Raw genomic sequence first — 25,146 nt, forward strand, 5'->3', positions numbered from 1 at the left:
AGTCGACCCGGTGACCCGGTGACTAAACCGGTCCGGGTCTCTAATTAGACCGGACATGTAATCAACCCGGTGTGACCCGGTGTGACCCGGCCAAACCCGGTGACCCGGCCGGGTTTCAATGACCCGGGCGGGTTAATGCTTGTTTATAAAATGACATTTTCATCCTTTAATTTTTGTAACTTTTGTTATGTATTGGATTGAGTTGGTTTGATTAAATTTGAAATTTCACTATGGATTCATATGATATTGTGTTGTGTTTTGTTATGTATGGAATATTTGAATGAGTTTGATATTAGGTTGAGTCTGTTATGTCATGTAGAGCTTGAATTTTGAAATTTTATTATGTATCGGTTTTAACTTTTATGCTTGTCATGTATTTTTACAATTTATTTTTGTCTCTTCAAATTATTTATTTAATAACAAATAATAAATAAATGTTATATATTATTATAGAATTAAAAACTAATTTATAATTTTAAAAATAATATTTAAAATAATTTTATTAACCCGGCATTGACCCGAATGACCCGGCGGTTGAACCAGTTGACCCGAGACCCGAAGCCTAGACCGGGTCGATGTCCGGGCCGGTTTTGATAACATTACTAGAGTCTCTCCTATTGTAGGGGTGGTCAATACAAACCATTATTAAATTAAAAACTTTTTTCAATCCTTGTTTATCCATAAAGGAACAAATGCATGTGATTTTTAGGAGTTGTCAATTGTAAAGCTATGAAGGGTTTATTAACTGTGGGAACATGCAATGTTTAATCACAAAAATATAAATAATTATTTATTTATTTATGATAAAACTGGATAAAACATTGGATCTATTCCACAACTTTTGGGTTGGTAGTAGTGTCTCTCATTGTAGGGGTCGTTAGTACAATCTATTATTAATTTAAAAAAAAAATTCAATCCTTATTTATCAATAAATGAGCAAATAATTGCTATATATTTATTATAAATGACAAGTGATGTACGACTTCTCATAGTTAATAAAACCTTCATAGATTTACAATTGACAAGTACTCCTGCGAATCACATGTAATGTTTAATCATTTATAGATTTACAATTGACAAGTACTCATGCGAATCACAATAATACATATCATTATTTATTTATATATTTATGATAAACTGAACAAACCATCATATCTAACCCTCAACTTTTGAGTTGAAAGTAGAGTTTGTAAATGTGGTTAATACAAACCATTATTAATCCTTATTAAACAAATTAAGTATTAAACCCTTAAACATATTTGTGTCCAACTTCTAACAAACAATTAAGCAACATTTGAGGCTGGCAAAGCATAGCCATGTGATCTGAAGCTTCAATTGCCATCACTTGTTCTATTGATGCCTTTTCAATCATCCACTCCTGAAGATCTTGCAATAAATCATCTTCTTTGCAAATGATATAAACTCTTTCAACTGATCCAAAATTTTCCTTTGTGAGCAATGACTTGTTTGCCAACTCTCTTAAGAATAACTTTGTGGGTCTTTACCAGCATGCTTCCAAGTTTAATGTCCTGAAATTTACAATTTAGACTCTGATTAAGTGTAATTAATTAATTATCGAATGTGATTAGAGATTTAGATTTAATTTTGATTAATTAATTACCTCTTGTGGACAAAGTTGATATATTCTTGAGGACATTAGTTTCTCTCCAAGCGATAATGATGTTGGAGGATTCTCTAGACCATCATCGAAGCGTATTTTCGCATCTAACAATGACTCAGCGCTATTTCGAAGAAAAAACTAGCTCCATATTTTCATGATAATAGAGAAGCGTTAATAGAGAAGCGTTAGTTTAACATGTAGCATGTAAAAAGAAGGAATCAAACACATTCATTCTCTAAAAAATATATTTTTTTTATCATTTTTATTTATTTATTTATTTATTTCATCAGTTACGTACGGTGGTTTAACAACTATTAAAATTTTATCATAAGGGGTTGGCTAACACGCAAGCAATGACAGCTTGTCGCATGATCGCAAGATGATATATCATAGGCCAAAATCCTACCATGGTAAATTTTATCTGCCATACAATCCTGGAGGGACCGTAGAGCTAGAAATATGGATCCTCTCACAAGATACCTTATATATAATTAATTATCATTGTTGTATAGTATTTCTATAGCATTTCTATAGCATTATATAGTGTTTGCATAATACTACACAACACCGAGACCAAGGGTGTCGGTCTATAGACTGCTTATTCACCATTCTAATAAGATATCACTAAGTTGCCAATAATTCTTTCTCTTAAAATTATTGAACTTACATGATAAGTATTTTTGAAAAAGATAAAAACTTGACATAAAAACATAAGTTAAATATTTATTTATTTATTAAGCACATGTATTGATAGTAAAGGTAAGTACTAGATGGGCTATCCGCAAAAGCTCGAAAGCCTGTTTGAAATTTGGGAAGGCTTTGAGCAAAAAATATAAGGCACGACGATGACTAGCCATTGGACAAAAGAAAACCCATTTTAAAGATAGGTTGGACTTGGTTTTCATTGTTAAAAGCCTGGGCTGGCCTGAGTTCTAAAATATGTTTATTAATTAGTTTATATATATATATATATATATATATTTATTTATTTATTTATTTCCATTGAGTATAATCGTTTGAATTTTAGTTGTTGTGATTGAAAAAAAAATGTGCATTTGATATTTTAATTTTAAAGTGTTTTGTAGAATAAAATTTGATCATGTTCACATATTAATATTATTGCTAATTTTTTAATAACCTATTTATTATTCAATAAAAACCTATGTGGGCGGGCCTTGGTTAAAGGTCATTAAATTTGGGCGAGTTTTGGCAACAATTATGACAATGCTCCCCGCAAGTGCACGGAGTTGTCGAAGTAATAAATCCCAGGTGAATGGGGTATCGTATCCATAGGGAAAAGGGAATAAAAATACTTAATTTGCTTCTTAACTATATGAAAGATGAATAGTGATATGTGTGACAAGATTCAATTCTCAAAAATAAAGCAACCCGAAAGAGAGCAAAAGTAAAGGAGAAGGTAAGGCAATCGATAAAGATGGGGTACCCAGGTATCGATTCGCTTAGAAAAATCGTTTCAAGTGCAAAAACTCTCTATTATGCTTCTTAACTAATGCAATGGTGAGTCAGGGACATCCTTTTAATGCATGGTCCCGAATCTAGGGTTAACCAAGCCTAATCCTCTACATATCCCAGAGGAGAGGTTGAACAACCTCTCAACCTCGCACTCGTAAGAAGGATTGCATTAAGCTCTGGGGATTCCAAGTGATAAATCTCTTCCTAGTTGTAGACCTAACCCTTTGGTCTAGAAGAAAGGTCCCTAACCACAATTAAGCCCTAGATGCTAAAATCACCTCAACGCTTCACTCCGTTGCACTCACAACTAAGCCCCAGCGGAGGGTCATCCCTTAGTTCATTCGCTCTATTATGGCCGCAAAGAACTCGAGGAATGGAGGTAGAATCTATCACACCAGAGGGTAAAGGGGACGCTCCTGTACCTCTCGACTCACCCTCTCAACCCTCTCCAATCAAGCTTTGTCTAACTCTCGTGGTGTGTCACTCACTCACAAGGGTTACCACATGAACTCTCAACCTTAGTGTCACTCTAAGGGAGTATCCAAACAATCAAACATTCAAGATTGGAACTCACAATAACATCAATTAATTGAAAGCATAATAAAGAGATTCAATGAAACTAATACATCCTAGGGTTCACAAATACCCAAGTACCCACTAGGGGTTTAGCTCTCCATGGAGCACAATACAAACGATAATGAAATCAAATGTAAAAGAAAGCAATCCACCCCCCTCGATAGTCGTGGCGATGGTCTTGTGGAGAGTCCTCTACTCGTAGCAAGATCCCCTTGTCCGGTATAAGATACGCCTCGCCAAATCAATCCAACTGAAGGCTCCCTTACCAACCTTCTTCCAAAGAGATGACGATGTCGGAGCCGTAGAACCTCTCCAAATCCCTAGCCAATACCTCTCAAAACCCTAGCCGCAACCCTCTCTCAAGTTAGGGAAAAGATGGAAAAAAGAATCCTCAAATCGGGGCTGAAATTGGCTTAAATAAGGTTGGAATCGGGATTCCACACGCCCTTGTGGATATTCCACACGGGCCTATGGAATTAACACACGGCATGTGGAATTTCCACACGCCTCGTGTGGCTCCTCTGTTTTGCTCCTTCTTTGGCCGGCTGTGAACATTACCTGCTACAGTGACGGCCCGAAATACTCCTGAATCCATGCTTTCATCGAGGTAACGTAAACGGGCACACATTCACGTCGTAGATCGTCTTGGTTCTTCAATAAATGGTCACATTGGTGGAGATCTTGCTAAGTATGCACAAGCCGGAATACTGGGATGTAACTGCCTTCATGCCCCTCCGAATCATTGCCTTAGCTCGAATACAAGGAGGTTGGCATACATTCTAGCATTCTAAACCCGACTCATGTCTCCGCGTTTGAGCCTTCTCAAGATCTCCTCCAAATAATGCGTAAAACAATCTACAATGGCTTCTTTCACAAATAATCAGCCTCACAACCCAACCTACATAAAAGTACATAAATACACACGTATTAGTGCTAAAACCTGATAAAATAATGTCCATCATAAGGAAAGAACACTTCGCATTCTTATCGCACAAGCACTTATCAAGTTAACACCTATATTTTAGAGTCAGACGGGACTTGTACTATCTTGAATTTTAGTAATTATGGACTCAGCCTAGTCCGAACCCGACCCAACCTATGGACAGATTTAGTAAGTACTCAAACACAATGTCTCTAAAAAAATATTTAATTTATTAAATAAAAATTTTAAAATATAAAAATTCTAACATAAAAACAAGAAATTAAGTAATTATTTAACTAGCTCTGCACGTCCATGATAACAGGGAACAATTAATTCAATGCATGTATTAAAAGTAAAGAGAATTCTTTTTTTCTGAAAACAAAAAAAGAGAAAAATTTTTCCTCAAAGGATAGTTGCAATTTCATTTTACCTTTTATTTAAAAACCAAAAGTTCGTATTTTACTGTTGCATTATCAATAGTTAATTTTAAAGATATATTTAAACTTATGAAAATTATGATCAATTAAGAACTTATTTTTTATACTTAAAAAAAATAGAATTGCACCTTATCAAAAGACTCGGAAGCAGGGAAGTCGATGCCAGGGGAAATTCTGGTGACATAGACGGCGGTGGCGATCTTTTCCGGGAAAGCCTCCATGGCCAATGAAATGGCAACACCTCCCAAACTATGGCCAACCTGTTAGTTTGAGTTTCTATTCTGAATTCAACTTCGTGATGATATTGATTCAAACTGAATTCAAACTAAATAAAGTGGTCCATAACTTATATGGTGGAATCCTAATTTAATTTTAATTGGCACTTTGAATTGTGATCTAACATAAACCTTTAAGTTGAGTTAATCCTTTGATGGTAAGGATTATATATAGACAGCACCAGGAGTCCACAATCTATCATTCTTGTAAATACCTAGCTCCATCGGTGGGAGAGGACGGGATAGATTGGAAGAGTCCCTGGTTACTTCAAGCGTGGACTCAAGGCTCTCGTCGTCTTCAACAATTTGCTATGGCTGAAGGTAAGTGATCCTGCTTCCTCATATAATATACGACATAGAAGTTGTAATTAAGCTTGATGAAAATCTAACAATTGGCATCCGAGCCGGGTTTTATACCTCTTGTAAATTGTACCCAGATAGGATTTGTATCCAGATAGGTTTAGGATCTTGATAAGTTTAGTATCCAGATAGGGTTAGGATCCGGATATGATTTACGCTCTTCCAGATATGCCTCAGAGTTCTAATCCAGATATGCATCAAAGCTTTAATCCAGATATACCTCAGATTTCTTCTATATATAGACAGTCCCATGTATATGTGCTTCAGATATTGAAATAAAACCCTAGTGCGGCCGTGGATATAGGCAATCTTTGCCGAACCACGTAAATCTTGTCTTGTCTTTCTTGTGATTGTTTTCTATTTTATTTTTCTCTCCCTCGATCTTTTATCTTTAGTGGGAATCCGAATTCCCAACGGAGAAAAGAAGAGATGAAGTTTAGATGGATAATCATCTAAAGGCTGAGTTGCCCCTCCAAAAAGATATGGAATTGTCAAACTTAATATACGTGCCAAACATTCATTCATAGCCTTGAAAAGTAAAAATGATTCGTTAGGAAAAAGAGATGAAAATTTCTTGAAGGAAGTAACAATGCATCCATTATAATTTTTACTTTCCTCAGTCAGTGGTGCCTAGAAAATATTTTTTTAAAAAAATTACTCATATTTTTATTTTTTTTGGAAAAAATAATTATTTTTTAAATATGTAAATTGATAAAAATTAAATACAATTAACAATAGTTAGAACTTTTAAATCTGAATCATAGAGTAGCGATCAATAGGGTGGCTAGGGTTTGAAGAAAATAGAATTTTGTATATAATACTTAGTAATTTTGATTGTTTATATAAATGGATAATCATCTAATAATCTAAATAAAATTTAATGCATCCAACGATTAGAAAAATAGACGTTTAATAAGAAAAAAAAATAAAAAAAAATAAAGTGAAATGGATACGTATGGTAGAAGATAACCTAGCCTAATTAAAGTCCAATAAAATATATGGATATGAGCAAATATAAGGATGTTGAAACTTTTGAAAATTAAGGTTACTGTACAAACATTGATCAAGATGGCATGCTTAACCAAGTTAACAAGAAAGAGATATGGAATTTTCAACCTCAATAGACATGTAATCCATTCAATTCTATCCGAAGTTAATTAAAAGTATGATTTAAATTAGGGAATGACTTAGGTGAAATTAGATAGGTGTAGTTAGTGTAGTTCACTATTGACATTGTAACACGTGTCCCAAATATATATAAAAATATAATAACTTTCTTATAATGTCCTTACCTTTTTTTTAAAAATTACTCATCTCATGCCACATGTCAAACATCCAATGGTAAACTACACTAACTACACATATCTAACTTCACCTAAGTCATTCTCTTTTAAATTGACAGTCAAGTTTTATGTAGAATATTTGTAATGTCTCAAATACCTCAAATCCATTGTATTCACTCATTTCTTACATAAAATGAGTCTTTCCCTCTAGTTAGGTAGAGTTGCCCCTAGAGAGATATTGAATTGTCAAACTTGATATACGTGCTAAACATTCATTCTTAATCTTGAAAAGTAAAAATGATTGGTTTAGGAAGGAAAGTTGAATTTTCATTGAATTTTCTTGGAGTAAAGTAGCAACACATCCATCAAGAACCATAAAGAAAAATGTTTTAAGATGAAAAAAAAAATATAAACCATTAGAACCAAAATGAAAAAACACAATATGTGCAAAATAAATACATAACGTTTATTTTTATAATGAACTAATCTTCTCTATATCCAATATTAAATAACAATAATAATAGTTAATTTAGTTTAAATATGTTTACATGTATTTGAAACTATATTATGGTTATATATGGAAAGGGAAATTAAAAAAAATCATAATCAAATATATTAAAAATAATTAAAAAAATATGTGTTTTAGCATATTAAAACATAAACAAAACTTAAAATATGCTAGAATGCTTGTCATTTTAAAGATATTAATAATTTTTCAAAAATATATAGGTATTTTGAAAATTAGGATTTTTTAAAATTACCATAATTTTTGTTTTTTTCAAGTGAATAAATTATTAATTTATTAAAAACAAGAGTGCAAAATGGAAACAACTGATAAATATAGCGAAAGAAAACATATTAGTTATTACAATGGGCTGGTGACCATTGTAGTAACTATTATGTAAACATGAGATACACTATGTTAGCCAAAGACCTATAAATCAAATAGCAAAGGCCCCTAGTTTGTTGGAGACTCAAAGTTGATCCCTTAAAGGCACAAATGCAGAATTAATTCTGCAGCTCAACTAGGTGAAAGGACATGCAATACTCGTTAAGGGATTAACTCCATGTTTGTGCATATATGCCCCTTTGATTAGGTGGACCTGCATGTGTGTCATCAATGCAGCCAGTTGGATGAGCGTTGAGGTGATTAACTCCGCAGCATCGATGTAGGGGCCCCTAACCCACAATAATTTGTCCACTTAAAAAAAAAAAAATTGTGTTACCATGATATATGGCTTGGTTGTTGAATTCATTCATTAGACTCTAAATTTTCATAATTTTAATATTGTGGTTGAAAGCGAATTAGATATTCACACTTGCAAACTCATTAGATGTCACCAGCATATATAGAGTACAGAGGTGTAACAACTTAGTAGTTGTTACATGCCAAAACGATTGTCTTGACGCGCAAGTCACGAGATTAATTGACGCGCAAGTCACAGGTACATGTACTTGATCTCCGGAGGTTGCTTGGCGTGCAAGTTAAGGGCCCATGCACGTACCATGCATGGTCTTGTTCGGCTAACAGTGGTCACCACTTATTTCTTTTGCATTTGACAAAGTAGTAGCCATATTTGTAAATTAGGTCGGCAAAAAAGATCATACCAAATGCAAATCATGCAAGATAGATACTATAAACGATGTGATCATTCCAAATGTGTTGCTTCTGCTAGAAAATGTAATAGAGTTCGGCAATCCATGCATGTAGACAATCTTTATTGTATGGATAAGATAATATGATTATAATCAATTAATCTCACCAATTTCAAATCAATAATATACTTTAAATCTTCTAGGTCATTCTTAGAAAAGTATTAAAAAAAACCAATAGATTGCAACCCTTAGGTCTATGTATAATCCTTTTGATTAAAAGATTAATTTTACTTATGTAGATCAATATCTAAAATATCAAATTAACAAAGAATGGCATTGTTAGTTGAATAGCTTGAGCCTATAAAGTTCATGCCTCCTTCTGCATTCTTCATTTTCTGTTAAATCCGGATAGAATAAAAATGCATGGTAAAAGGCACATATGGTTAAATTTTAATTTAGTATATGTTGTTGAATTTAAATCCATCCATAAGCAATATGTTAAAAATAGTGTATTAATATATGTGACAATGAAATGAGAGGGAAAGCAATAGGGAGGATGTTGTTTTCTTGGGTTAGGATACAAGAGGAATAGACAATCCGAAGTCATATTAAATCGTCGAGCATGTACTGAGTCTCGTGAAAAGTAAGTGGAGGCGGTGCACGCATAGGCACTTTGACCACCCAGCACATGACCACCACTCACATTTCCAAAAAATGTGTCCTCAACCAAAAATTGAACTTTCGCCACTCAGTGAAGAACTCTATTGGCGACCCGTATACCAATAAACTATTTGGTCATTGGCTTCTTGGGTTAGGTTTTATAGATATGAGTTATGTGAATATATGTTGTATGATATTAATTTCATGTGGATGCCAATGCACCCAAATTTTGGCTCATGTTCATTGGATAGCAAAAGAGAGCCACGCATGCATTTTCATTCTTGTGGTCTTAATTGGTGCTCTCTATTCTAAGTACGTTACTTGTCTGGTTTTAATTTTCTGTTGATCTTTGGTCACAACTCTGTGAATTCTTGGTGCATGGATGGTCTGTTTTTTTTTCTTCTTGTATTTATTTGATTATCTTTTATTACTTGTATTTATGTATCTGTTATTTCAAGCAATTATAGGTTAACATATTATTTGTTTGTAGAGAAAGGGTACAAATGGATTGTGCAAATTAATTATACTTTAGTCAAAATATAATAAAGTTCTACATCTGTTCATTGATAACAAGTGTCATTTTCTAAAACTCATGACATCAAATTATCATAATTGATACATCACTGTATTTATCTATTTGTCTTTTAACAACTTTTTTTTTTATTGCACTTGTCCCTTTCTTCAAACAATAAAAATAAAAAAATAAAAAACAAATCATATTAAGTTTTCTCACTTTGTTCCTTTCATGTGGAATCACTTAATCATTTTATGGTGTTAAATGATTCCTATTCTTTGGGGTTGTATATTTTTAATTTTGATTCATAGTTTTTTTATACTTATATTGTTTTTAAAATAAAATTTAGGTGATTTTATTTTTGAAGAAAAAAATAAATTTAAAAAGATGACATATGAAAAAAATTGAAATCAGTGATATATTTTTATTTTTAAATCAATGACAAAAAAATCTAATTCACTAAATATATGATTAATTTAACATTATTTGGATTCATAAACAATTAAAATAAAAAATAAAAATAAAAAAACAAACATAGAATCTTAATCTCCACTTGTGGATAACCAAATAAATTAAAGATTACCCTTTTTTTTTGTTTTTATTAAATAAAAAAATATATTATTACAAAATTGTGGCATATTTTATTCTTACATAATGAGTATTTGGTTAACAAAAATAAAAAAAGTATTACATAAATTATTAAATTGGTGGTCTGGTCATCAGAAACAGGCCGACCGACAACCGGACCACCGGTGGTTGGTGGCAGTTGATCACCTGAGGTTGGCCGACCACTAGTGGACCATCGGCAGATCATCGAAGACGATTAGATAGTGGTCAACTGGCACGCACTTTACAATAAGAAAATATTCCACTGTAAGTGGAATATTTTTTATGTCATAACACCGATATTATGTCATAATTTTATAATATAAATTAAGTACCCAAACAATCCATATGACATAATTCTCATAAAATATTAAATTATGGCATATTATACCGATTATACCATAATTTTGAGCTGCCCATGTTAGAGGGCTTATATTCTTTAGGCCCATATTTGTTTCAAAACATTCCTACTAAAAGTTTAGTACCACATTGCCTAGCTACAAGGAATTCATCTACTTTATATATAGTACTATTTATTATCCTTTAACTTTACTTTAGTGGTTATGCTCTCTGTTCTGGTGAGCGACCGGAGGATTTGACTGTTGAATAGGACAGTACATTTTGGAATATTTTTTGCGTTTATTCAAACCACTAATCTCATGTAATAACAATAATGCAAAACATTGTTAATAAATTTACAAATAGATTGTCCAAATTAAACACATAACTAAAATATACTTCCTCCGTTCCATTTGGTTGCAACTATAATTTTTTTGGAATCTCTGTCACACTTTCCCACTTGCTCTTTTCTTATTATAAAGTCATTTCTGAGTGACTCTTATTTTTTGTTTTGCATGTTTTTAATGTTTTTAATTTATATTTGCTTTAATATATTTTAGGTGGTTTATTTTTTAAAAAATAATAAAAATGCCACTTCTTTTTTTTTTTCTTTTTTGAAAAAAGTGATCTAGAAAATGTCACTTTTCAATTGAAAAGCTTCGGTCAAAAATGAGGGCAAACTGCAATGATACATGTGTTTTTTGCAAGGTTGTCAGATCTGGTCCGGGCAATGACCCAACTAAATCCAAGGGTCAGGGGTCAATGGGTTCGACCGGGTCGAACCGGGGTTGAACCGAGGTCAATAATTAAAAATAAAAAAATATTATAATAATTAATAATGAACAAATATAATATTAAACCCATAATTATAATATAAAAACCTACTCAAATTTGATATTTAAATTGATAAATGACTTTATATACAGTAGAGAGTTTTCTAATTATGTCATTTATTTTTACATTTTTTAAATATTTACAAATTTAATATATTAATATATAATTATCAAACTTCTCTCGGTGTTATTTATTCATTTATTTGTTTATTGGTTGATTTTGTTAAAATAGATAAGAAATTTAATTCACTAATTCTTATATCTCAATTGAGTTTTTATTTTGTTTTAAATTTTCTTATATTTTTTATTTAATTAGAATACTTTAATTTTATATTTTTATAATAAAATTATACTCATTTATTGTTTTATTTTCTTAATAAATTAAATTTTTAGAAAGTATTTACATAACACATTAATAGATTTTATTTTTAAATGTTAATTTTTGTTGGTATGTTTATGATATATATATATATATATATTGTAATTCTATTTATTGTCTAATGAGAAAATAATAATAAATTATTAAATATTATAAAAAAAATTAAACATTGTGACCCGATTGACCCAGCCAGATCAACCGATTCCCGGTTGAACCGCCCGGGTCACCGGGTTAACACCGGATTTTTTTAATATCCGGTTTAATGGGGTATACCCAGACCGATCATATGGTCGATTTCTGATTTTTTCAGTTGAACTGACCGGTCCGGATCTGACAATCTTGTTTTTTTGTTTTCATTTTGGCATTTGAATTATGTGGAAGAACTGAAGAAGTACTCTTTGTCTTTTGCCATTGTGGCAAAACTTTTGACTATTGATTTCTGAATTATTGGGCGCATATGATTCACATCAAAATTTAACATGTCACGTCACGGATTGCATGAGTTATTTTATTTTATTTTATTTATTTATTTATTAATTTTAATGTGATACACAAATTTTGATCTTGTGTGATGAGGATGATAACTCATGGCCAAACAATATTTGATCTTATATAAAAAATCAGATTGAGACATTTAATATGGAAAATCGAAATTGAGACATTCAAAAGTTTTAAATTTAAAACTCATTAGAAAGTATTGATGGTAATAAATTATTAAATATGAGTGCAGGTAATTTATAGCTCAAATTCTTTATCTCCAAGTGAGGGTATATGTAGGTTAGACCTATAATTTATAGGTCATACACATGCTTTTAATGTATGTAACATTTGTGCTTTCGGGAAAAAAATAAAAATTAAAAAATAACTATAACCTATTACACCAAATAAATTGAAGATTTTTTTTATAATTCTTATTTATCAATAAATGAACAAATAATTGCTGTAAACTTGCTATAGATGATTCATATTTAATTATTGACAACATGCAATCACTATGTAGTCACAGTAACATAGACCATTATTTATTTATTAATTTACTTTCAAAAAAGCTGAATAAATCATCAACTTTAACCCTCGAGTTGGAAGAAGAGTAAAGTACAAACTCTCTTATTGCAAGGGTAATTAATTAATACAAACCATTATTGCTCCTTACTAAACAAACTATTAAAACCTTAAACATATTTGAATGCAATATCCAAAAAACAATTAAGCAACATTTGAGGCTGGCAAAGCATAGGCATATGATCAGAAGCTTCAATTTCCATCACTTGTTTAATTGATGCCTTCTCAATCATCCACTCTTGAAGGTCTTGCAACATATCATCTTCTTTGCAAATGATATAAACTCTCTCAACTGATCCAAATCTTTCCTTTGTAAGCAATGACTTGTTTGCCAACTCTCTCAGGAATAACTTTGTGGGTCTTAGCAACATGCTTCCAAGTTTAATGTCCTGAAATTTATAATTTACATTTTGATTAAATGTAATTAATTAATTGCAAGTTTAACATAAATATATATATATATATATATATATATATATATATATATATATATAATTACCTCCGGTGGGCAAAGTTGATACATTCTTGATGCAATTAGTTTTGATCCAAACCATAATGATGTTGGAGGATTCTCTGGACCATCATCGAAGCCGACTTGAGTATCTAGCAATGATTCGACGCTGTTTCGAACAAAAAACTAGCTCCATATGTTCATGATAATGGAGAACAATTAGTTAAATCACATACATTAAAACAGTAAATAAAAGTATTCCGCACATTCGTTCTCTCACAAATATTAATTTATTAAATAAATTCGTCAATGATTTTTTAGTTTATAATCAAAATCAAACCCTAAAACTTATATATTAAACTTAAGCAATATTCGTCAAATGTTTAATTTATTAAATAGAAGTATTTAATGCTTTACGTAGAATATTTATTCTCATCCTCAAAATCAAATTCCAAAACTTAAGCAATATGATTTTTTAAAATAAAAATATTTATTGTCTATTTATAAAATAATAATAATAATAATAATTTTTTTGTTTTTTAACTAGCTCCACATATTCATGACAATAGAGAACAAAAAATTTAATCATATATATTAAACTTAAAAAGACCTACACATTATTTCTCTCCCAAAAAAAAAATCTAACTAATGAAATAAGAACTTTCAAAAATAAAAATAAAAACTCTACCGACAAACATAAATTAAGTACTTTTTTTTTATATATTAAAAAAAATATATAGAATTGCACCTTATCAAAAAACTCGGAAGCAGGGAAGTCGATTCCGGGGGCAATTCCGGCGACATAGACGGCGGCAGCGATCTTTTCCGGGAAAGCCTCCATGGCCAATGAGATGGCAACACCTCCCAAACTATGGCCAACCAAGATGACCTTCTCTTTGTGAGCCAAAGATGACATAACCTCCATCAAAGGTTGAACATAATGTTTGAAAGATTGAACCTTAGCAATTCCAAATGGTTGTCTTCCAGAGGCCAAAAGATCAAAAGCTGTCACTTTGTGTCCTTCTTTCTCTAATAATGTTACTAGTTTGTACCATGACCATGCCCCATGGCATGCACCATGAACAAGCACAAAATGCTTATTGCTTGTGCATTGTTTCTCCATTTTTCTTGTTTTTTTGAGTTGTTTTTGAGGGAGGAATATGGAGATAGGTAGGGTGTGGTTTGTGTTATATATAGAAATTGGCCAAAATAATAATAATAATAATAATAATAATAATAATAATAATAATAATAATAATGATAAATAAATAAATAAAAGAAAGAGGGAGAGAAGGAATTCTTCAAATAAAAATTGGCACCACAAGAGAAGTGGAACAAGCAATGATTGAAAGTGACTTGATGGGAAAAAAAAGATAGCATTCATATTTTTAAAAAATGAAAAAAAAAAATGATATGCTTGAAAAAAGACACCAATGATTCTTTTTTCAGCGGCTCATTGATTTTTTTCTCTAATTTTTTTCATGTTTTTTATTTTTTATTTTTATTTTTTGTTGGAAAAATATTGAGTGGAACATGTAAATTAAACAAATCAAATACAATTAAAAATCATTAGAACTTTCTAAATATGTGGGTTAAAGGTGAGACTCATTTCGGCCATTAAAATATACCTCACTTGATATTAGGCTAAGTTTTATAAGAGCAAAGAAGAGATGAAAAATTTGATAGGTAATCATCTAATCGCTCAAATAAAATTTTAATTCATCCAACGGCTAAAAAAATAGTCATTATAATGGTTCGATGGAAGTAATGCATCCAATGCCTAAAAAAATGGTTAGATAAATAAAAACAAATAAAAAATTTAAAAACAAAAATAAAGTGAAGTTGGTGTATTGTAGAGAATTACATAATCCAACAGAAGCACAATAAGTCAATTTAAAAACAAAGGACATGTGCATGTGTATTGATTTGGAAACTTTTGAAAATTGAGGTCATCGTGCAAATTATTGTCTATTAATAAAGATGGCATGAGATGCTTAACCAAGTTAAAAAAGAAAAAGAAAGAGATAAAAACAACTCAAAAGTAAGGTCACCCAAGCCAACCCTTCAGGAACTAATCTCCACCGGTTATAAAACAACTCAAAAGGAAGGTCACCTAAGTCAACCCTCCAAGAACTCATCTCCACTGATTTTGGAACCAAAAAATGCTCTACTTTTAGACCATTAAAATTTAACACGTGTCTCTAATCACAATAGAAAAAATATAATAACATCACATAAGACATGTGTCAAAATATTATATAGGCCGGAACCAGTGAGATGAACTCACCTTCAGACTCACTCAATTTTGAAAAGTCTCTAAATAATTATTAGTGATATTAAATTAGCATATTTAATTTTTTTAATTTAATATTTAATATGATAGATTTCAACTAATTTTTAAAATTTATTATAATACACCAGATCAAAACATTTTAATTTCATGTTTAATCAATTCCATATCTTCTTTCAACCATTTTTTTTAATTTTATATATCCTTTTAATTACATATTTCAAAAAACAGGGCATTTCCTATTACAGGATAATCTACAAATTTTTAATTATAAAAAATTTATTCATATTAATGTTTTTTTTTCTTAAACTTTTGAGATGCTATATCTACGTATTAGATTTATGAAATAAGTTTTTGAATGACATGAATGCCAACTTTCCATACATGTCAACATCCATATTATTTTTTTATATAAATTTTAAATTTAAACCTTAAAAATTCCTAAATTCTTAAAATTAAAAAATAATTATAAAACCATATCTAAAATACTAAAAATCTTAAACCCAAATACTAAAGAATCCTATACCTAAAAATTTTAAAACTTAAACTCTAAATAATAAATAATAAACCCTAAAATTTTAAAATTTTTACACACTAAATCCTAAGTCCTAAACCCTAAACTATGAGAAGTATTTGGTTTACAATTTTAGAATTTAGAGAGGAAGTTTTGGCTTATCAGATTAAGGGTTTAAATTTAAGATTTAGATAATCAAGAGATTATAAGAAAAAGAAGAAGAGAGAGAAAGAATGCCGTGGATATGCTAACTTGCCATCCACGTCATTTGAGAAACCTATTATTACTCTTACTTTTACTAGTGATTTTAAAATATATCTATGTAATTGATAACAGTCCAAATAGCCATAAATAGATTAACATCTCATATATGCATTTTTAAAAGAATTAAATACAAAATTAGATTTTATTAAATAAATAAAAGACACATTTTAAAATTTAGTTTTAGGGAGAACTGGATCATAGTTCAACAGTTTCTCAAATGCCTAGCGTTTGAAGGGTTTCGAATTCAAGTCCCCTCCCAAATGACAAAGCTTCGGGTTTTTTGTGGGAGGTTTGTGGACTAACTCCCCTCCAGAGTTGTAGAGTAGAGGGATTTATCCCTATGAAAATAGTAAGTCATTATAACCTGTGCATACTGTCTCTTGACTAACTCCACTTGGTGTATTTATCAAAAATAAAAAGAAAAGAAAAAAATTCAGGCCGCCATTAGCAGAAAAAAGTGAGTTTTGCTTGGATGCACCGTTACTTTCCTTCAAAAAATTTCACAAATCTTTTTTAAACTAAACAATTTTACTTTTCTAAGTTTAAAAATGAATGTTTCATCCCGTAGACAAACACCTCATTTAAAATTAATAGAAGAGACGTGCATTAATGTGAAGTAAAAAATATATCTAAAAATGGAAATAAAATGAAATGGATAGGTATAATAGAAATATAACATGCCTAACAAAAGTCTAATAATAGAAATATGAGCAAAATGTAATGATGTCTAAACTTTAGAAAAGTAAGGTTGTTGTACAAATTATTGATCAAGATGGCATGCTTAACTAAGTTATTAACAAAGGGATATGGAATTTTCAACCTTAATACACATATAAAACAATCAATCTTATTCGAAGTTAATTAAAAAAAACGATTAAAATAAACATCCAAGTTTTATGTAAAATATGTTTAATGTGTCAAATGCTTCAAATCCCTTGCGCTAACTCATTTCTTACTTGTACACTTCCTAAGCAATTTTTAGTATTTTAATTATAATTATGATATATATAAATAATTTTTTATTCTCATTTATAATATTGATCACTAGATATCATATATATAATTTTTTTTAATAAAAAATCATGGATGTCTATTGTCACGTTTTTTTTCAATTAAATATAGAAATGAGATCTATCTAAAATTTACTTTATCTTAATACTAAAAAAAACCCACAAGTTTACATGAAAGACAAATTTGCGAATTGACTAAATTATTATGAAATTATATAAATGTTTTTTTTAAACAAAAGAATATATTATTAAGCTTTTATATATATATATATATATATATATATATATATATATATGTAACATTAAATATTATATATATATATATATATCATTCCATCCCATGTTTTGATTTTCTTGGCACCAAATCCTTATTAAAGAATTGTAAAATGGTTTTATATATCAGGGCATGTACACTAATCCATAATTAAGGATGCACTATCACTGTTCACTTCAATGTTCGCGGTCTTTTAAATGTTTTACACTTGCCTTTTAAACTAACACTAATACAACTAAATTGAGTTTTTTGGTATTAAATTAAATTTATAATTTATAAGGTATAATTTGTGAGCAAACATATAAAAACTAGGATTATATGAAATGGTGACACCACATCAAAATTATATCATTTTACAATTACAAATCACCACATTAAACTAAATAGAGTTTTTAAATGACGTGGATGACAAGTTGGCATCCACTTAATTTTTTCTATAAACTTTAAATTTAAATCGTATAAATTTCTAAATTTTTAAAATTTTAAACCCTACTTAAAACCCTAAAATTATATACCCATATAATATAAAAACTATACCCAAAATTCTAAAACCTGAACCCTTAATCCTAAACCCTAAGCCTGAAACTCTGCGATTTACGGGAGGGGATTTTTAATTTAGCATTTACAGATTTATAATAAAAAAATATTTTATTTTTTCAAAAATAAAGATAAAATTCTGATGTGGCACCTTATGATTTGAAGGGATAAAATCCTACATGATTTAACCGTTTCATTGAAACCTAATACAACATATAATATTATTTTTTTATCTGAATTATTTAAATATATATATAGAAATAAGGGCATTGGTGAAAAAGGCAAAACGAAAATTTTAACTTTTCGAGGGGGTAAATGTAAAGAATTCCAAAAGGAAAGGGCTAAAAAAAATCTCCGAAAATGATAATGGATAAGCGCCCTTGCGTCTCTCCGACGAGCTTCTTCTCCGATGCTTGATCGGGAGTCCTTCAGCTGAAGGTCTTGGGATTCAAGGATCATGGAGTCGTCTACAATGATCTGCAATGGCTGGAGCTGGAGAGTGTCCAGTTTCCAGCTTCCCCTTCGCCGGAGGAGGGACGGTTTGAAGATGGCCGCTGATGGTGTGTCTTTTCTTTCGTCTTTGTCTTCTCGAGCTTCTTCAATGGTGGTATGGTTTATTCCTTAGTTCTTTCTCTTCAATCCGTTTACTACTTTAATTTCGCAATTGGTAATAAAAATGCGGTTTTTGGAGTGCCATTTGTTGTGTGGAAGCTTGCAATTTGATGTCAGTCTAGAGAATTTTTTTAGGGTTTCTGGTTTTCGCTTTGATTTTATGAATGCATGCTATACTTTTTCCATTTAGAATTTGGCTGGTGATTTCAAAGTCAAGACCACTTTGCTGAAGGATTTAGCTTATCTTTGAGAATTATCACTACAAGTGGGTGTATATCCTGATAATTTGTTACCAATTACCACTAGCTTGTCTTTGAGATATGTACCTTTCTGGTGATGTTTGAGTTTGAATAACTGGGAAGAATGTCTAGACATATTTTCTCTACTTCAAACTCACTGATTGAGATTTACTCCTTTGATCTTCTGAGTGTTTTTGTTGATTATTAGTGGTCTGACAAAATGCATTGTTTTTGGAGTGACATTTAATCAATCAGTACAATTTTTGTGTGAAATCTTACAATTTGCTTATCTACTCAATTGGTTGTCTATCCTTTCAAAGGTTAGTTTAGTGGAGAAGCACTATCGCTTGAACGATGGTTTGAGATATCTACTCTGTTAGTGATGTTTGAGTTTGAATAACTGTAAAACTTGACTGAACGTATTTCCTTGACTTGGAAGCGAATGGTTATGCTCACAAATCATGATTTGCTTCTTTGATCTCCTAATTGATGTAGTTCATTAGCAGTAGTTCAATAAAAATGCTGTTTTCTGGAATGGCATCTAATCAATAATGCATTGTTATTTGAACTCCTGCAATCTGATCAGTTGGAACCAAAAGATCGCTAGTCTACAACCATTATTTTAGGGTTTTTGGTTTCCCTTTAGATTTCAGAACCACAAAACCATTGGCGTTTCCAGCATATTGTTTTCTAGTTCCTTATGAAAATAAGTGGTACTCTATCATCAGTAATGTTCAAGTTTGAGTAACTGGAATGCATGACTGAATATATTTCTCAACTTGGAGTGAAGGGAAAGACTCATGGATTTAGGATTTACATAGGGTTGCAAATAAATAATATGGTCACATAAGGAGTTGCAAGTGATTTAAGTTAGTGTTTTTCTTCTTTATTTGAAACAAATTGATCATGCTTTTTAGTGATACTTATATGGAAGGATTTTATTTTGCTTCTAATCATGGTTTTTTAATTTTAGTTGTTGCAATTGTGTGAAAATGCTATGTGCATGAAAATTAATATTGATGTTACTTTTCAACAGTTTATGTTAGAAGCATTGCTTATTCAATGTGCTTGATTAAGTGTTTCTTTCTACAAGAAATCGGTGCAACCCTGTTCCAGTACCTGCTTGCTGTGTTATCTCATTGATTCACAAGGCTAGATGAAGTCATCAAAATGCTTATCTGTGTGAAAATTGGACCCTAACCAGTTGCTTATCTGCAGAATGGTGGCAATGAATATAAAATCTCTTTAAATCTCAGAGTTCAGGCTTCCCACAGTCACCGAGTGAATTCAAGAGCTATAGCTATGAATAGAGATTTTCCACAGAATACGGATCTACCTCGGTACTACTCAAAGAAAGAGAAGAAGCCATTTCCAGTACCTATCCTTGAGTTGAGACGTGCAGCAAGACAGAGAATAAAAGATGCCAAGGGAAAGCCCAAGAAACCTGTTCCACCTCCCAGAAATGGGATGCTTGTTCGGAGCCTGATACCAGTTGCTTATGAAGTGATGAATGCTAGAATCACATTAATAAACAATTTGAAGAGGCTTTTGAAAGTTGTACCTGTGCTAGCTTGCAAGTAAGTATTTATCTCCATACTTATTTTGCTCCCCTTTTACAAAAAGACAACAATGCACCTGAGAATTAATCTGGAATTGGTTTGTTGTATGTAACTCTTTGCAATTCTGTCATTAAATTGATATAGGCTTAGTATAGATTCATAAATTTTTTTTGTCTTTTCCTTTAATGCAGGCATTGCAATGAAATACATGTTGGATCGGTTGGCCATCCGTTCAGGTCATGCCAAGGCATAAGGTCAGATACCCGTAATGGCATGCATGACTGGACGAAGGCAACAGTGGAGGATGTTTTTGTTCCAATGGAAGCCTTCCACCTTTTCGACCGCCTGGGTAAGCGCATTGCACATCAAGAGAGGTTTTCAATTCCTAGGGTGCCCGCACTCGTGGAGCTGTGTGTCCAAGCTGGTGTTGACCTCCCCGACCTCCCCACAAAGAGGCGGAGAAAGCCTGTCATCCGCATCGGCAGGAGTGAGATCATCGACGCAAATGAGGATGACCTCCCGGACCCCAAGCCTGATAGATTCAAGAAACCAATCCTTGCTGAGATCCCAGATTCCGATGTCATCCCACCATCTACTCCAGAGGAGACCGCGCAACTCTCAGAGGACACACTTGAGGCATGGGACACGATGAGACAAGGGGCTCATAAACTGTTGAGACGGTACGGTGTGCGGGTTTGTGGATACTGCCCAGAGTTGCATGTTGGGCCAAGCGGGCACAAGGCACAGAACTGCGGCGCTTTCAAACACCAGCAACGGAACGGGCAGCATGGATGGCAAACAGCAGTGCTCGATGATCTGATACCACCGAGGTATGTCTGGCATGTGCCTGAATCATCACCGGTGTTGCAGCGCGAGCTAAGGAATTTCTACGGTCAAGCACCAGCAGTTGTTGAGTTATGTGTGCAAGGAGGTGCCGAAGTGCCTGACCGATACAAACCAACTATGAGGCTTGACATTGGCATACCGACGAGTTTGAAAGAGGCTGAAATGGTTGTTTGAATATGTTCACTGATCTCGCTGCATGCACATGAACATTCTTTTGTGAAGTATACATATCAAAGTTGTGGTTCTTGATTGCTCATTTTCGAGAAGCTTTTGTCGGAATGGTTCGTTGGTTTTGCCAATCATTTTCCGGGAAGATCAAGTTTAGGTGAACTCCGGAGTTAATGAATGTGTCACTTGTGATATGAAGCATTGTTTGTATCTTGGGGACTAATTTACATCGCTCTTATTTTCTCAATATATATATATATATATATGTATATGCATAAACTTTCTTGTTGATTTAACTAAATGGATTAATTAGATATTTAGATGTAGTTTTCTTTATATAAAAAAAACATGTATAAGGATTCAAACTCGAAGCCTTTTGTGTTGGTAAATTTATTTATTTAATATAACAACTAAACATATATATTTTTTATTTTTATTGTGATTTTGATTTTATAAATTAATATTATATTATTATTATTATTATTATTCCTAGGCCAACTCATTAAGAGCTGGTTTGGATTTCGAAATAAAAATAAGAAATAAAAATAACAATGAGGGAGCATGAAAATAAAGAGAGAAATATAAATGAGAACATGGAGAATGACTATGGTAAAGAAAACAGTGTTTGAAAATAGAAATTGAAAATTAAAAAAAAAAAAGTACATAGAGATATAGTATACTTTTCGGTGTAAATAAAATATAGTGAAAATGTATGTAAGAGAGATCCATGGGCTTGCTTAGCACCAACTAAGGTCTTGTTTGGGTTGGTTTATAAAAAAGTATTTTTAAGTTTAGTAGAAGTGTTTCGAAAAAAGTCTTTTTAGAATAAATTAATCACTTTTTTATATTTTATGTTTGTATTAGTTTTTCTGTAAAAGCAAAAGCTCTAAAAATAAGTTAAAAAACAGCTTTTTTTCAAAAGCTGCTCATGACTAGATTATGAAAAAAAAGTTGTTTTTCAGTTTTTTTTACGAACCTGCTTTACGGAAAAAGTCAATCAAATAACTTTTTGAGCCGGGAAGTCTTAACTTATAAAAAGCAACTACGGGTTTTCAGAAAATGATCCAAAAGCAATGCAAGCACCCTTTTAGAGTTTGGTAGTATTACTTAATAATTAAATAAATAAATTTTATAATCCTTGGTATATTTCAACCCTTCACTGAACCAATGATATAAAAATAAATAAATACTGTATTGAATATTTTTAATTAAAAAAATCAAAATAAACAAGATCTTACATGACCCAACAGTGCATTTATGTTTTTCTTCAGAATCTCTTAATGTTCAAATTCAAAACTTCATAGTTTGTGCATATATAGATACACACACATATAAGTATTTAGATCAATAAGTTAGAAGAAAAAAAAAATTAAAAACTAGTGGTTATGATAAAAAGATGAGATTTGTTATCTCAAAATTAAGGATCATGATAGATGAGCTTTGTTGACGTAAGAAATATAATAATCTTTGTTGAATGATTAAAAAGTCTTTAGAATTGAATTTGTAATTTTGAATCATGCTACCTTTTCCTTGGATTAGACGGTATCACGTGCCTCAGGTACATATGAATTAATTAATTTTTCAATCAAAACTTTATTATATATATATATATATATATATATATATGTGAAAATTGCACAAAAACCCTTTAAGTTTGTAAAAATTGCTAAAAAAGCACGTTAGTTTCGCGATCCCCAAAACCCTCGCTTTTTAAAGTCCATGTTTTTCAAACCCACCCAGCACCTTAGCGGATGTGAGCGGAGTGAGTTTCAAATTTTTGACTGAAAATGCCCTTGCGTGGGGGAGTCGTGGGCTGCATGACCCATCTCGGCGTTGAGGAGGAAGTGGGGGGTTTTCCGTGAGAGTAACTGAGAGGCGAATTTATTGGATAGTTTAATTGCTTTTTCTCGACTCCGTCTTGACTTTTTCCGTTTCATGTGTCTCAAAGTTGTCTCTCTGCGTGAGCCTCGTAATGCCATTTCTCATGCTTTTCCCTTTCCAGCGGTATCTCGAAGGAGAAGTCCCCTAGCATGACTAGTTGGCATTTCAGTGAGTTCTCGATCTAAGGTATTGAGTATGGTTTTATGTTAGCTGATTACTATTCTGAAAGAAAGATTTTTCGGTTTTTGTTTTGTGCTCTGTTTTTGTTGGAAGATATTGAAGTCTGCGGGGGATTTCTCGGTGGGGTTTTGTTAGTCTGAGGGAGATTTCTCGGTTAGGGTTTTGTTTTGTTTTGCGTTTTCGTATGTATCTGCTATCGAAATAGTTTTTCGATTATTATGATTTGTGTAATATTTATAATGTACGTTTCCCGTTTCGTTTGATATGGTTGCGATTTACTAAATGAGGGTTGGCGTTTAAGAAATGAGATGTTCTGAGTTTTAACATTTTGTTGTCTACTGTTTAAGTATTCCAGTCTGCATTTAACAAAAATGGGTCTCTGTTTAACATTTTATATCTACATTTAATAGCGAGAGTTCTGGTTAAAACCTTATATTAGCAGCTTAAACTTTTTGTCAATCTGCAGGGCTTGTGATTATGGCGGTCGACCCTAGTTAATGGGCGTTGCTATTTGACACCGGTTGTGGAGACCTTAGGTCGAATTGAAAGTTAACATGACCCTCGACAGCTTTGGGAGATTATTCGAAGGACACTGTTTGCGATTCATTTGGTAGGAAGCCCGTATACCAGAGAGGGCCCTTCTTGATTCTCTTTTGCAAAGATGCGATGGTCGCACCAATAAATTCGAGGATCGGAAAAAGCTTCTTTCGAGTTTGAGACCTCAAAGATGTGGCCCTCGTTCTTGATGCGTTGCGATGGCGAGCGCGATGGTCTTCCAGGAAAGAAGAAAACCGGTCGGTTCGAAAGGCCGGTATCTATCAAAGACCCTACGAGAGCCGCGAGACTCCGTCGAGAGCACTCACAGTGCGACTTGTTCGACGGAGAGGGAGAAGAAGATAATTTTGTCAAACTCACGATGGTGTACTCATGGGAGCGGAGTCCTGCTTCCCAAAATACATCGTGCTCGGTTCGAGCCGGATCGTTGATTACGTCGATGATCTACCGGCCAGTAGAGGCGATGCGCGTAGGCGCGGCGGCCTGAAGTGGCTTATGGAGGATATTCCATGGCGGCCCGAGTGCGAGATAGATCGCGGGAAGAAGACAACACAGGGATACATTAAGGGTTGCTCGGTCGGCGCTTGATGCGCAGTTTCTGAGCGGCGGGAGCAGGGGAAGAAAGTCGTTCGGCGAGATCCCAAGGATCTTTGTGCTACGGTGAAAGTACTTGCAGGAAGCAAGCGACGGTAGAAAAGCGAGCTTGTCGTCGCTTTCGATGGAAAAGAGGTAATAAATCGTGAGATGATGTCTAACATAAGTCTTTTAATGTTTAAACATAGCGTTTAACTTTAGTATTTACCGTTTAACTATTATTAATAACTCGTTTA

At 32.2% G+C, this 25,146-nt stretch overlaps 2 protein-coding genes across 2 annotated transcripts; one reads left to right on the top strand and one right to left on the bottom strand.

The window, feature by feature from the left end:
• Positions 1-12,928: 12,928 nt before the first annotated feature.
• Positions 12,929-14,554, bottom strand: LOC120258224 (salicylic acid-binding protein 2-like). Its single transcript, XM_039265586.1, has 3 exons — positions 14,136-14,554; positions 13,436-13,573; positions 12,929-13,325 (listed from the first exon to the last, which is right to left on the bottom strand). The coding sequence occupies exons 1-3, from the start codon at positions 14,508-14,510 to the stop codon at positions 13,047-13,049; spliced, it is 792 nt and encodes a 263-aa protein (XP_039121520.1). The 5' UTR covers positions 14,511-14,554; the 3' UTR covers positions 12,929-13,046.
• A 4,058-nt stretch (positions 14,555-18,612) lies between these two features.
• LOC120259336 (APO protein 2, chloroplastic-like) lies at positions 18,613-22,020 on the top strand. The gene is made up of 3 exons (XM_039266926.1): positions 18,613-18,883; positions 20,346-20,704; positions 20,878-22,020. Exons 1-3 carry the CDS (start codon positions 18,734-18,736, stop codon positions 21,704-21,706), a joined length of 1,338 nt encoding a protein of 445 aa, XP_039122860.1. The 5' UTR covers positions 18,613-18,733; the 3' UTR covers positions 21,707-22,020.
• The last annotated feature ends 3,126 nt before the right edge of the window (positions 22,021-25,146 follow it).

The sequence above is a fragment of the Dioscorea cayenensis genome, chromosome 4 (assembly GCF_009730915.1).
Source record: "Dioscorea cayenensis subsp. rotundata cultivar TDr96_F1 chromosome 4, TDr96_F1_v2_PseudoChromosome.rev07_lg8_w22 25.fasta, whole genome shotgun sequence".
Classification (NCBI taxonomy): Eukaryota; Viridiplantae; Streptophyta; class Magnoliopsida; order Dioscoreales; family Dioscoreaceae; genus Dioscorea; species Dioscorea cayenensis.